General features: G+C 39.6%; 1 protein-coding gene across 1 annotated transcript in view; it reads right to left on the bottom strand.

Moving 5' to 3' along the window:
* Positions 1–8,238: 8,238 nt before the first annotated feature.
* The window catches only part of mbtps1 (membrane-bound transcription factor peptidase, site 1), a 39,886-nt gene continuing 34,337 nt past the window's right edge, over positions 8,239–13,787 (bottom strand). Inside the window, exons 18-23 of the mRNA XM_061969873.1 lie at positions 13,708–13,785; positions 13,487–13,627; positions 13,175–13,306; positions 12,944–13,070; positions 12,415–12,545; positions 8,239–9,092 (exon numbers count right to left, since the gene is read on the bottom strand). Coding sequence (XP_061825857.1) covers positions 8,890–9,092; positions 12,415–12,545; positions 12,944–13,070; positions 13,175–13,306; positions 13,487–13,627; positions 13,708–13,785 — 812 coding nt within the window. The 3' untranslated portion in view covers positions 8,239–8,889. The remainder of the gene's footprint in view (positions 9,093–12,414; positions 12,546–12,943; positions 13,071–13,174; positions 13,307–13,486; positions 13,628–13,707; positions 13,786–13,787) is intronic.

Here is a 13,787-nt window from a genome sequence, read left to right as displayed (position 1 = left end):
GTAGGGTTCTCCTGGCAACCTCCAAACCCAGACTGGTCCATCAGATTAGAAAAGCGTGATTCATCACTCCAGAGAAGGCGTCTCCACTGCTCTAGAGTCCAGTGGCGACGTGCTTTACTCCACTTTATCCGACGCTTTGCATTGGACTTGGTGATGTATGGCTTAGATGCAGCTGCTCGGCCATGGAAACCCATTCCATAAAACTCTCTGCCTATTGTACGTGGGCTAATTGGAAGGTCACATGAAGTTTGGAGCTCCGTAGCAACTGACTGCAGAAAGTCTTTGCACTATGCGCTTCAGCATCCGCTGACCCCTCTCTGTCAGTTTACATGGCCTACCACTTGGTGGCTGAGTTGCTGTTGTTCCCAAACTCTTCACTTTTCTTATAATAAAGTTAACTTCGGAATATTTAAGAGCGAGAAAATTTCACGACTGGATTCGTTGCACAGGTAGCATCCTATGACAGTTCCACGCTGGAAATCACTGAGAGCGGCCCATACTTTCACAAATGTTTGTAGAAATAGTCTACATGCCCAAGTGCTTGATTTTATACACCTGTGACTGGGCCAAGTGATTAGGACACCTGATTCTCATCATTTGGATGGCTGGCCAAATAGTTGTGGCAATTTAGTGTATCTGTTCTCACATCACATGACCCATCTATTAACCTGCCGTAAGGGAAGCAAGAATGTGAATTAGGTGAACCCTCATGAGGACTCAGCCATGGACGGTGAGGGACATATCATGACAGACATCACAGTAATGGTTTTTTTACCGGTTTTGGAACATCATATGATTATATTTTTAATTGTTTTAGTTTTTCTTTTAGCACATGATCACATTTATACAATTCAAAATGTCCAAAAGTAGAAAGAAGCAGAACTTATCTAATTCTGCCTTTTCTTCATAGTGCAGACCAATCATTCACAATGTTTAATATGTGTTGACACTTAATATAATAATGATATTGACGTAAAGATAATAATATGATATTGATATATTTATAAATCATTCAATCAAAATGTTTAACAAATGTTGATACTTGTTATATTAGTAATGATAATGTACATATAACATGATGATATTGACATATTTGTCACTGATCATTCATTCACCATGTTGACACTCATAATATTAACAATAATAAACAATGATATAATGATACCGGTATATTTGTCATTGATCATTCATTCACAATATGTGTTTAAACATAATATAGTAATAATAATATAACATTATTAATATGACGATACAAATTATTAGGGATGTCCAATAATGGCTTTTTGCCGATATCCGATATTCCGATATTGTCCAACTCTTGAATTACCGATACCGATATCAACCGATACTGATACATACAGTCGTGCAATTAACACATTATTAGGCCTAATTTGGACAACCAAGTTTTTTGTTTTTTTAAATTAATAAAATAAAATTAGGTAAATAAATTAAAAACATTTTCTTCAATAAAAAAGAAAGTAAAACAATATAAAAACAGTTACATAGAAACTAGTAAGTAATGAAAATGAGTCAAATTAACTGTTAAAGGTTAGTACTATTAGTGGACCAGCAGCACGCACTATCATGTGTGCTTACGGACTGTATCCCTTGCAGACTGTATTGATATATATTGATATATAATGTAGGAACCAGAATATTAATAACAGAAAGAAACAACCCTTTTGTGTGAATGAGTGTGAATGGGGGAGGGAGGTTTTTTGGGTTGGTGCACTAATTGTAAGTGTATCTTGTGTTTTTTATGTTGATTTAATAAAAAAAAATTTAAAAAAACAACAACAAAAAAACCGATACAATAATTAAAAAAAACCATACCAATAATTACCGATATTACATATTAAAGCATTTATCGGCCGATATTATCGGACATCTCTACAAATTATATTTGTCACTTATCATTTATTCGCAATGTTCATTATAGGTTGAAACTAAATGCAATATATTAAAAATGATAACATAATAATACTAATATATTTGTCACTGATCATTTATTTACAATGTTTAATATATGATGACACTTAATAAAATAGTAATGCATACTTGGCAACCCTCCCTGATTTTCCGGGAGACTCCCGAAATTCAGCACCTCTCCCGAAAACCTCCCGGGACAAATTTTCTCCCGAAAATCTCCCGAAATTCAGGCGGAGCTGGAGTCCACGCCCCCTCCAGCTACATGCGGACCGGAGTGACGTGTCGACAGCCTGTTTTCACGTCCGCTTTCCCACAATATAAACAGCGTGCCTGCCCAATCACATTATAACTGTAGAATGATCGAGGGCGAGTTCTTGGTTTCTTATGTGGGTTTATTGTTAGGCAGTTTCATTAACGTCCTCCCAGCGCGGCAATAACACACAACAGCAGCAGTCACGTTTTCGTCTACCGTAAAGCAGTTCGTCTGCCGTAAACAGCAATGTTGTGACACTCTTAAACAGGACAATACTGCCATCTACTGTACATGCATATGTGACAATAACATCTACGGCTTTTAGAGAGTGCAGTGCACAACTGCGCACACAACAAGGAGACGAAGCAGAATGCATCATCAGAGAGGGTGTTCAGCATGGTTAGAACAATAGTGACAGAGAATAGAACAAAGATGGACAATTCAACCCTTAACTCAACAATGAGTAGATGGGTGTTATGTGTGTGTATATGTGTAAATAAGTGAACACTGAAATTCAAGTATTTCTCTTATTTATATATATATATATATATATATATATATATATATATATATATATATATATATATATATATATATATATATAGCTAGAATTCACTGAAAGTCAAGTATTTCTTATATATACTTGGTGAATTCTAGCTGTAAATATACTCCTCCCCTCTTAACCACGCCCCCAACCACGCCCTCACCCCGACCACGCCCCACCTCCCGAAATCGGAGGTCTCAAGGTTGGCAAGTATGTAGTAATGATATAAAATAATATGATACTGACATATTTGTCACGGTGCACAATGTTTATCATATGTTTATAATTACACTTAAAATAGAAAAAAATACCTGAAGCCCGAGAAAATAAGATATACATTACGGGGCTCTGAAAACAAGTTTTTTAAAGTGTGGAGACCTTTTTTGACTTTTTTTGACCAATCTTCTACAGAAGTGCAGCAAGAGCTCTAGATATGTACCTAAATATGGCCTTGTCATGCTGCGTCTACATTATGTTTCAGTTTTCAATTACTTTGTTTTAAGTGCCTTGTACTGAACTTTATTTATTTATTTATTTATTTTTATTTTTTTACTCCGGGTACTTTTGTACTCTTACTTTTGTTTTTGTTTTTGTTTTGAGTGACAGCAGGGGTAGGGGATGAAGAGGGTTTGAATATGTTGTTAATGTGAATGTGAAATCAATAAAAAGAACTATGAAAAAAAAGAAAAAAAGAAAAAATACAATTATAATAATTTAAAAATAATAATACAATGATACTGATATATTTGTCGTAAAAAGTTAGTTGACTTCTTGTGTTTAAATGTGCACTTTTTACTGATAGCGATGGATAATAATAATATTAAAGTATACTGTATGTAATATTAAATTGATAGGTCATGCAGTGATAAAGAAAAGGAAAGAAAAGAAGAAGCTGGAATATTATTACCAAAAAAACACATGCAAAATACGCTAATAGGAGTTAAAAAAAACTTTTACAGAGGTTGTGTAGTGAAAAGAAAAAGAAGAAAAATATGTCTGGAATTAACTGAAGAATAAAAATGAAAATGATGAATGGACAAAATCAAAAGAAACGAGTGAGGATGAATGTATAAATAAATACGCATAATAACTTTAAGGTGGGGGCTAAGGGTTCAGCATGTCGCCAGGGTGTCTGTCGAGGATCAGAACAGGTGACCTGATCGGCCAGACAGGAACGTTCTGGCATCTTTGAACCTTGAAGAGAAAAGGGCATGTGACCTCCACTCACCAGCAGCTTTCCCAAATCTTGTTAGCACAGCGAGCTTGCTTCAGTCATTCTTAAGTTTCCCAAGGTTCCTGGGGAGATTAGCTCACCAATGCAGCCAGGTGACAGATTCACAGGCTGATCTTTATTAGCCTCGGAAAAGCAGGGATCAGACCTCTTGGACACAGACAGGCATCGTCACCATGAAATCAACTTGCATCACTGATTTGAGCTAATAACCAACACTAAACCCTTCACATTGCTGCATCTGGCCTCTGTTTGTTAGTGTTTAGTTATTATTCATCTTTGTTTATTTGAAATATTTTACTTAAGTATTGCTAATTCTATTTGTTCTGATTTTGGTTGACCCTCTTTAATTTTTCACATCGTCTCTTTTCCTTCATCACTGCATAATCATTGTATCCTGTCGGGCTTTTTAATTCCAATATGCTTAGACTAAGAACAGTCCAAAGTGTTGGATTCTTTTCATTTTATAGCGCCAAATAAAATAAAGTAAATGCTTTTCTCTATTTGTTTACTATTTGGCTCACGGCCAGAGTTGTGCATTTCATATTTCCATTTGCACAGCTATTTGTTTAAACAAAAGAACCCATTATATTTGCTAACTACTAATTATTTTTGCATTGCAAATGTAGTAACTTATTTATTTTTATTGTGATTACTTATGGAGTATTTTGTGATTAAATTGAGAACAGGAAGTGAATAAAGGTTTTAGCAACTGTTATGTAAAAGAAAAGGGCTAGGATTAAATAAGCTCTGCTTCTTCCTACTCCTTTTCGAACATGTTGAATAGAGAAACTGGAAATTGTGATGTATCATGTTTTATGCTTGCATGTTCCAAATAAACTCAAACTCAAACTTTCTAAATCCCGTAGGTGGCAATAGACCATCAGGAAACTTTAACTCAGTATTAGTGTCAATACAGTTAGGAAGTGTGCCTTACACTCACCGAGGTGTCATTTACTACCTCGCTAATCACTAATATACACCAAGTATAGGCTTTTTCATGTTGTTCCTCGTAATAAACTGACCCAATTTAGCATTACACAAAGATTTTGAATAAATATATGACATACACTATATTGCCAAAAGTATTTGGCCACCTGCCTTGACTCACATATGAACTTGAAGTGTCATACCATTTCTAGCCCATAGGGTTCAATATGATGTGGGTCCACCTTTTGCAGCTATTACAGCTTCAACTCTTCTGGGAAGGCTGTCCACAAGGTTGCGGGGTGTGTTTATAGGAATTTTACACCATTCTTCCAAAAGTGCATTGGTGAGGTCACACACTGATGTTGGTCGAGAAGGCCTGGCTCTCAGTCTCCGTTTTAATTCATCCCAAAGGTGTTCTATGGGGTTCAGGTCAGGACTCTGTGCAGGCCAGTCAAATTCATCTACATCAGACTCTGTCATCCATGTCTTTATGGACCTTGCTTTGTGCAGTGGTGCGCAGTCATGTTGGAAGAGGAAGGGGCCCGCTCCAAACTGTTCATTCAAGGTTGGGAGCATGGAATTGTCCAAAATGTTTTGGTATCTTGGAGCATTCAAAGTTCCAAGCCTAGCCCAACTCCTGAAAAACAACCCCACACCATAATTCTTCCTCCACCAAATTTCACATTTGGCACAATGCAGTCCGAATTGTAGCGTTCTCCTGGCTCAACAAACCTAGACTCGTCCATCAGATTGCCAGATGGAAAAGCGTGATTCATCACTCCATAGAACGCTTCTCCACTGCTCTAGAGTCCAGTGCTTTACACCACTGCTTTGCATTGGACTTGGTGATGTATGGCTAAGATGCAGCTGCTCGGCCATTCCATGAAGCTCTCTGCGTACTGTACGTGGGTTAATTGGAAGGTCACATGAAGTTTGGAGCTCCGTAGCAACTGACTGTGCAGAAAGTCTTTGCACTATGCGCTTCAGCATCCGCTGACCCCTCTCTGTCAGTTTACGTGGCCTACCACTTGGTGGCTGAGTTGCTGTTGTTCCCAAACTCTTCCATTATCTTATAATAAAGCCGACAGTTGACTTTGGAATATTTAGGAGGGAGGAAATTTCACGACTGGATTTGTTGCACAGGTGGCATCCGATGACAGTTCCACACTGGAAATCACTGAGCTCCTACAAACATTATTTCACAAATGTTTGTAGAAACAGTTTCCATGCCTAAGTGCTTGATTTTATACACCTGTAGCCGGGCCAAGTGATTAGAACACCTGATTCCCATCATTTGGATGGGTGGCCAAATACTTTTGGCAATATAGTGTCATGTCTGTGTGATCATGTTTTGTTTTAGTCATGTTCGGTTTTGTTTTTGGACTTTTTGTGCACTTTTGTTTTGTTTTGTCACCATAGCAACCATTAGTTTTCACCTGTCACGTCACACAACTGTTTCACGTTTTGAGTCACGCACCTGCTTTCACTAATGATGTCTATAGTATGTAAGTTCATTGTTTTCAGTTTGTCGTTCTGGCGACATCTCACATTTATGCTCTGTACATTCCTGACACTTGTTTTCATGTCCAATCCTTCATGCTGCTATTTTTGTCCAAGCCAAGTAAGTTTTTGTTTATTAATGCTATAGTCTTTTGGTTTCATAGTTTGTTCTCCGCCACTGTGCGCGCTTTTCGTTTGTACTTTTTTTTGATGTATTAAATAAATCATGTACTTACATTCCCGTCTCGCCCGAGCCAACTTTCCGTTGCCTTCTAGAAAAACTAAACCCCAGGACCAAGTCATGACATATAGTGTATAATTTAAACACAGTCTCTATTACGTCCACTCTCTGACGGACATCTACACCTCCCGCTGCCTCAACAGAGCCAGTGCCATCATCAAGGACAGCACCCACCCTGGCTCTGACCTGTTCCACCTGCTGCCCTCTGGGAAGCGCTACAGGTGCATTAAAACCAAAACAAACAGGCTAAAGAACAGCTTCTTCCCCAGGGCCATAACCATCCTGAACGGACTGCCCCATTGTCCCTCATAACTGCCTTCTCTTCGGTGCAATAACCCATTCCACCAACCACCCTGTTTTCTTTTTCATGTACATATTCATTTCACCCTATATTCATTGCACTTCTATATTTTTATATATTTACACATTGTTTTTCTAGCATGCACACATCGCACTGTATGGAATGGCCTCAATCCTGTTACCCTGCGTAATGACAAAGCTGATTCTGATTCTAAGAAAATGATCTGTTCAGCACTTTAAATCGTTTTGTTTTATTACTAATAGCACATTCATCACATTGCTGGGAGGATTTTACATTTACATTAAAGAATATCGGCATCGATATGTGGAGGGCCAAAATTAGATCTTTAAATACTTACTTCATTGTCATTAATTGTAATTTGAATTTATTTCATACATGTTATTAAATTTGCCATTATTTTATCCAACGTAAATGTAATTATGTATTTCAATATTGAATCATTTGTTTTAATTTACGTCATTATTTTGTGATTTATTGAATCACTTCATGATTTATAAAAGATGTCATGATTAAATTATTAAACGAACCGATCCCAACACCTGGATACTTGGCACTTTCACTCAGGGGCGCCGAAAAGGGGGGGGTAAAGGAGACGGATTCTAGGGGCCCATGATGGAGGGGGGCCCAGAGAGGCCCCTAATGATGAAATTATAATACAGAAAAAATAATGACACTGTGTTGGGGGCCCTGTAAAGATTCTTTTCATGGGGCCCAAAATCCCTAGAGGCGCCCCTGCTTTCACTAGTCTGGGAAACTTCGTCCAATGAAGCGGATGACTATATACTTTGGTCTGAAAGTGCGGAAATGATAAAAAAAAATATGTATATCCTCCTTAGCCGCCATGTTTTGAAAGACTTTCAAAGTTCCAATGAAGCTTCAGACCAAACCCATAGTGATGATGGAAGAGTACACTATACTGAATGGCTACTTGAGGGAATTGCTATTTTGTACCACCTGGTGGCACTTTTGAGAACTACACCAAGGCCATGGCCAATAAAAGAGTGGAACTGCGTGTTCCTTGGGCACTTGAGTTAGGCAAGCTCAAGTTTGACCATTACTTGGAGGTTGTGCTCACACAAATTTAATGAAGCTTGCATAAATCCACCCTTTTTATACAAATATAAAATAATCCATAATCAGCATGCCAGCAAAGTACTGTACTCTAATCTGGAGTATGGAGAGTATTTGTGACATTGTTTTTTTTTGTCATTTATTGATGGAGTATATTTGAAAGTCTGTCACTGCTGCTTTAAGATGAAATCATAAGTTGGATGATTAGCACAGCAGCGACGAACCACAGTTTATTATTATACAAAGTTTAAGAACAGAAATATAACATATGCATCCAATGGTTTTTGGGATAGGGATAGTCTTAGTATGTACAGTTCTCACACACATTTTAATTTGTAAGTGATCATATGTAACATTAGATGTTTTAGCACTGTGTTTTGTTGGTTTATTTAAATCTTGAAAATAAAAACCTTGCAAATAAATAGCATACACAATTGAATAATTTTGAGTAGAACTGTATGTGTGAGTTGTTTGTTTCGGGGTATGCCAACTATTTTAGCTTGTCAGTGTGTGTGTGTCAGGGTACAACCAAATTAAATAAATATAAAAGTCAGGCAGTTCAATTTGGTCCAAGAAAGCTCTAAGTTGGCAGTCTGAAAGAGGCATGTATTGTGTGTGTTGAACATGATGTGTAACAGTTCCTAACTCTGTAAACACACACAAGCACAGACAGCCCTCAAATCAACAATTGGCATGAAAACACTTAAAGTATTCAAGACACTTGGAGTCCAACCGCCACCCAAAGTCTTCCTCACTGCGCTAATGCACGTTTGTTGTGTTCCACATGTTCCAGGTGGCTGCACTTTAAGCAAGGTATCTATGATGGAGTCAACACCAAGTTGTCCACTTGTCCAAGCAGCACTTTTGGTCAAACCGTAGGGTTTTTCCCACTTGTTGTCAGCTGCTGCTGCAGGTAAGTGGGTCGTTTAATGCGGGGTTTCCTGCGTTTGGGTTTGCTCTTGGTCTTTGTGAGCTGGACCACGAAAAAGGACAGGACAACCATTGCCCCCAAAAAGGCAAAGACAGGAATGGTTTGGCCCACTTCTTGGTTGTAGCGACCAGGCATTATCCCTGTGGGGATAAAAGGTATAAGATCACATAAAGCTTATTTCAGAAACCATCAATGAATACATTCCACATTTATAATGTATTTAAAAATGTAATGTCTTTCCCAGATACATATATGCACAGGTCGTGAGTACTTTTTGGTCGCCACCTCATCGCAGAGCCAACACAGTGTGTGTATATATATACAAACCCCATTTCCATATGAGTTGGGAAATTGTGTTGGATGTAAATATAAACAGAATACATCCATCCATCCATCCATCTTCTTCCGCTTATCCGAGGTCGGGTCGCGGGGGCAGCAGCCCAAGCAGGGATGCCCAGACTTCCCTCTCCCCAGCCACTTCGTCCAGCTCTTCCCGGGGGATCCCGAGGCGTTCCCAGGCCAGCCGGGAGACATAGTCTTCCCAACGTGTCCTGGGTCTTCCCCGTGGCCTCCTACCGGTCGGACGTGCCCTAAACACCTCCCGAGGGAGGCGATCGGGTGGCATCCTGACCAGATGCCCGAACCACCTCATCTGGCTCCTCTCGATGTGGAGGAGCAGCGGCTTTACTTTGAGCTCCCCCCGGATGGCAGAGCTTCTCACCCTATCTCTAAGGGAGAGCCCCGCCACCCGGCGGAGGAAACTCATTTCGGCCGCTTGTACCCGTGATCTTGTCCCTTCGGTCATAACCCAAAGCTCATGACCATAGGTGAGGATGGGAACGTAGATCGACCGGTAAATTGAGAGCTTTGCCTTCCGGCTCAGCTCCTTCTTCACCACAACGGATCGATACAGCGTCCGCATTACTGAAGATGCCGCACCGATCCGCCTGTCGATCTCACGATCCACTCTTCCCTCACTCGTGAACAAGACTCAAAACAGAATACAATGATTTGCAAATCATTTTCAACCCATATTCAGTTGAATATGCTACAAAGACAACATATTTGATGTTCAAACTGCTAAACATTTTTTTTTTGCAAATAATCATTAACTTTAGAATTTGATGCCAGCAACACGTGACAAAGAAGTTGGGAAAGGTGGCAATAAATACTGATAAAGTTGAGAAATACTCATCAAACACTTATTTGGAACATCCCACAGGTGAACAGGCAAATTGGGAACAGGTGGGTGCCATGATTGGGTATAAAAGTAGATTCCATGAAATGCTCAGTCATTCACAAACAAGGATGGGGCGAGGGTCACCACTTTGTCAACAAATGCATGAGCAAATTGTTGAACAGTTTAAGAAAAACCTTTCTCAACCAGCTATTTCAAGGAATTTAGGGATTTCACCATCTACGGTCCGTAATATCATCAAAGGGTTCAGAGAATCTGGAGAAATCACTGCACGTAAGCAGCTAAGCCTGTGACCTTCGATCCCTCAGGCTGTACTGCATCAACAAGCGACATCAGTGTGTAAAGGATATCACCACATGGGCTCAGGAACACTTCAGAAACCCACTGTCAGTAACTACAGTTGGTCGCTACATCTGTAAGTGCAAGTTAAAACTCTCCTATGCAAGGCGAAAACCGTTTATCAACAACACCCATAAACACCGTCGGCTTCGCTGGGCCTGAGCTCATCTAAGATGGACTGATACAAAGCTTAAAAGTGTTCTGTGGTCTGACGAGTCCACATTTCAAATTGTTTTTGGAAACTGTGGACGTCGTGTCCTCCGGACCAAAGAGGAAAAGAACCATCCGGATTGTTATAGGCGCAAAGTTGAAAAGCCAGCATGTGTGATGGTATGGGGGTTTATTAGTGCCCAAGACATGGGTAACTTACACATCTGTGAAGGCACCATTAATGCTGAAAGGTACATACAGGTTTTTGAGCAACATATGTTGCCATCCAAGCAACGTTACCATGGACGCCCCTGCTTATTTCAGCAAGACAATGCCAAGCCACGTGTTACATCAACGTGGCTTCATAGTAAAAGAGTGCGGGTACTAGACTGGCTTGCCTGTAGTCCAGACCTGTCTCCCATTGAAAATGTGTGGCGCATTATGAAGCCTAAAATACCACAACGGAGACCCCCGGACTGTTGAACAACTTAAGCTGTACATCAAGCAAGAATGGGAAAGAATTCCACCTTAGAAGCTTAAAAAATGTGTCTCCTCAGTTCCCAAACGTTTATTGCGTTTTGTTAAAAGAAAAGGTGATGTAACACAGTGGTGAACATGCCCTTTCCCAACTACTTTGGCACGTGTTGCAGCCATGAAATTCTAAGTTAATTATTATTTGCAAAAAAAAAAAAAAAGTTTATGAGTTTGAACATCAAATATCTTGTCTTTGTAGTGCATTCAATTGAATATGGGTTGAAAAGGATTTGCAAATCATTGTATTCCGTTTATATTTACATCTAACACAATTTCCCAACTCATATGGATACGGGGTTTGTATATATATATATATATATATATATATATATATACACACACACGCACGCACACACAAATGCACGCACGCACGAACACACACATATACAGTTGTGGTCAAAAGTTTACATACACTTGTAAAGAACATAATGTCATGGCTGTCTTGAGTTTCCAATAATTTATACAACTCTTATTTTTTTGTGATAGAGTGATTGGAGCACATACTTGTTGGTCACAAAAAACATTCATGAAGTTTGGTTCTTTTATGAATTTATTATGGGTCTACTGAAAATGTGACCAAATGTGCTGGGTCAAAAGTAATCATACAGCAATGTTAATATTTGTTTACATGTCCCTTGGCAAGTTTCACTGCAATAAGGCGCTTTTGGTAGCCATCCACAAGCTTCTGGCAAGCTTCTGCTTGAATTTTTGATTGGTGCAGTTCAGCTAAATTTGTTGGTTTTCTGACATGGACTTGTTTCTTCAGCTTTGCTTATCTTTGTCCATGTGATGTCAGATGTAACAAAAATTGAGCTGTTTGGCCACAATACCCAGCAATATGTTTGGAGGAGAAAAGGTGAGGCCTTTAATCCCAGGAGCACCACACCTACTGTCAAGCATGGTGGTGGTAGTAATATGCTGGGGGCCTGTTTTGCTGCCAATGGAACTGGTGCTTTACAGAGAGTAAATGGGAAAATGAAAAAGGAGGATTACCTCCAAATTCTTCAGGACAACCTAAAATCATCAGCCCAGAGGTTGGGTCTTAGACGCAGTTGGGTGTTCCAACAGGACAATGACCCCAAACACACGTCAAAAGTGGTAAAGGAATGGCTAAATCAGGCTAGAATTACGGTTTTAGAATGGCATTCCTAAAGTTCTCACTTTGTGGACAATGCTGAAGAAACAAGTCCACGACTGTACATATACACACACGCGCAATAATAAATCATTATCACTCTCACCTCCAGGGATGTCCCAGGCCCCACTCTCCCCAGGGGATAGAGGTCGGACCTGGGGACGATAAGGCCTCACATTAGGCAGAACCACCTTGTCCAGGTCCACAGACAAAAGCTTCTGATGTTTCCACAGGTTACTGAAAAGGGTACACAGTAAAAAAAACACAAGATCAATGCTCCCTTGTCTAACTTTAACTCATACACTCACTATGAGTACACAATGATTCAAATGGATTCCAATAAATAATTAAGGCAATAAAACATTTTTTCAGAAAATAAGTACGGGTATACGAAATCTTCTTACTGAATTTGATTATTGTAAGACACCTAATGAAAAAGTTGAAAGTGTACACAATGGTGGTCTGTCCATTAACTAATTAGTTACGTTGACAAAGCATAACATGCACAATTCAAATATAATTATATTCCTTCAATGAATAATCATCAATCAAAATAGCAATCATTTCAAAGAAGACTGATTTGTATTATAACATTACTGTGCAGATGACCACCAATACAGTTTAGTTAAACCCACCTGGGTGCTGTCTCATTGACAGGCTGCGGCTTGGCCCAGGAAAGATGTGGACAGGCCGGTAAGGGGCGGGGCTTTGGGTCACCAAGGTGAGCCTCCAAAACTTTTGAATAGCGATAAAGGTGATTACCTGTGAAAAATTAACAAAGAGGTATTGATGAGACCTGGCAGATATCTGACAAGAAAATTACAATTAATTGCATTTTTGGTACGACACTGATTGTCAGTGCTCACCCTCTAATCTCTGTGGCAGTGGGCGCTCGCTGGCAGTGGGAGATGCCACCCTACTGTGGGAGTGGCTTAGGCTGGGAGGCGTCATACTGTAGGATGTGTACTGAAGCAAAGAGTCTAACAGCCAAAAACAATCTAATAGAGCGACATACACAAAAACAAAAAGCAGAGGTAACTGATTAGCTGAGACTGTTTAAAAAATAAAAAATAAACAAAACAGTGCATGCATGGAACAGTTGCCGCACAAAAGTTGGTGGGTGTCAGTTATTTTCAAACATTCATACAATTACAATGTGATACATCATTTCCACTTACCTTTCTGTCTGTGGCTATCGTCTATACAGTTAGAGTCACCGTACAGAACAATACGACCCCCCCCATCAGATGGTGTTTGATACAGTCCAAGAATGGGAACTCTTTCCACCACTGCTGTTTCCTGTTTTAACACTTCCAGACCTATGACAACAACACATGCATACATTGGATCATCACTGATACACACTGCTTAACATGTACTGAAAGAAGGCTGAAGGTACCTTGGTCTTTCAGGTTCTTGGCGATCACTATTCCGTCTTCTGGGAAACGAGCTATACTACAGCCCGAGGCATAGTACACT

The sequence above is a fragment of the Nerophis lumbriciformis genome, linkage group LG10, assembly GCF_033978685.3.
Source record: "Nerophis lumbriciformis linkage group LG10, RoL_Nlum_v2.1, whole genome shotgun sequence".
Classification (NCBI taxonomy): Eukaryota; Metazoa; Chordata; class Actinopteri; order Syngnathiformes; family Syngnathidae; genus Nerophis; species Nerophis lumbriciformis.
The sequence above is the reverse complement of the archived record's forward strand: the minus strand, read 5'-3'. Positions and strand labels throughout refer to the sequence as shown.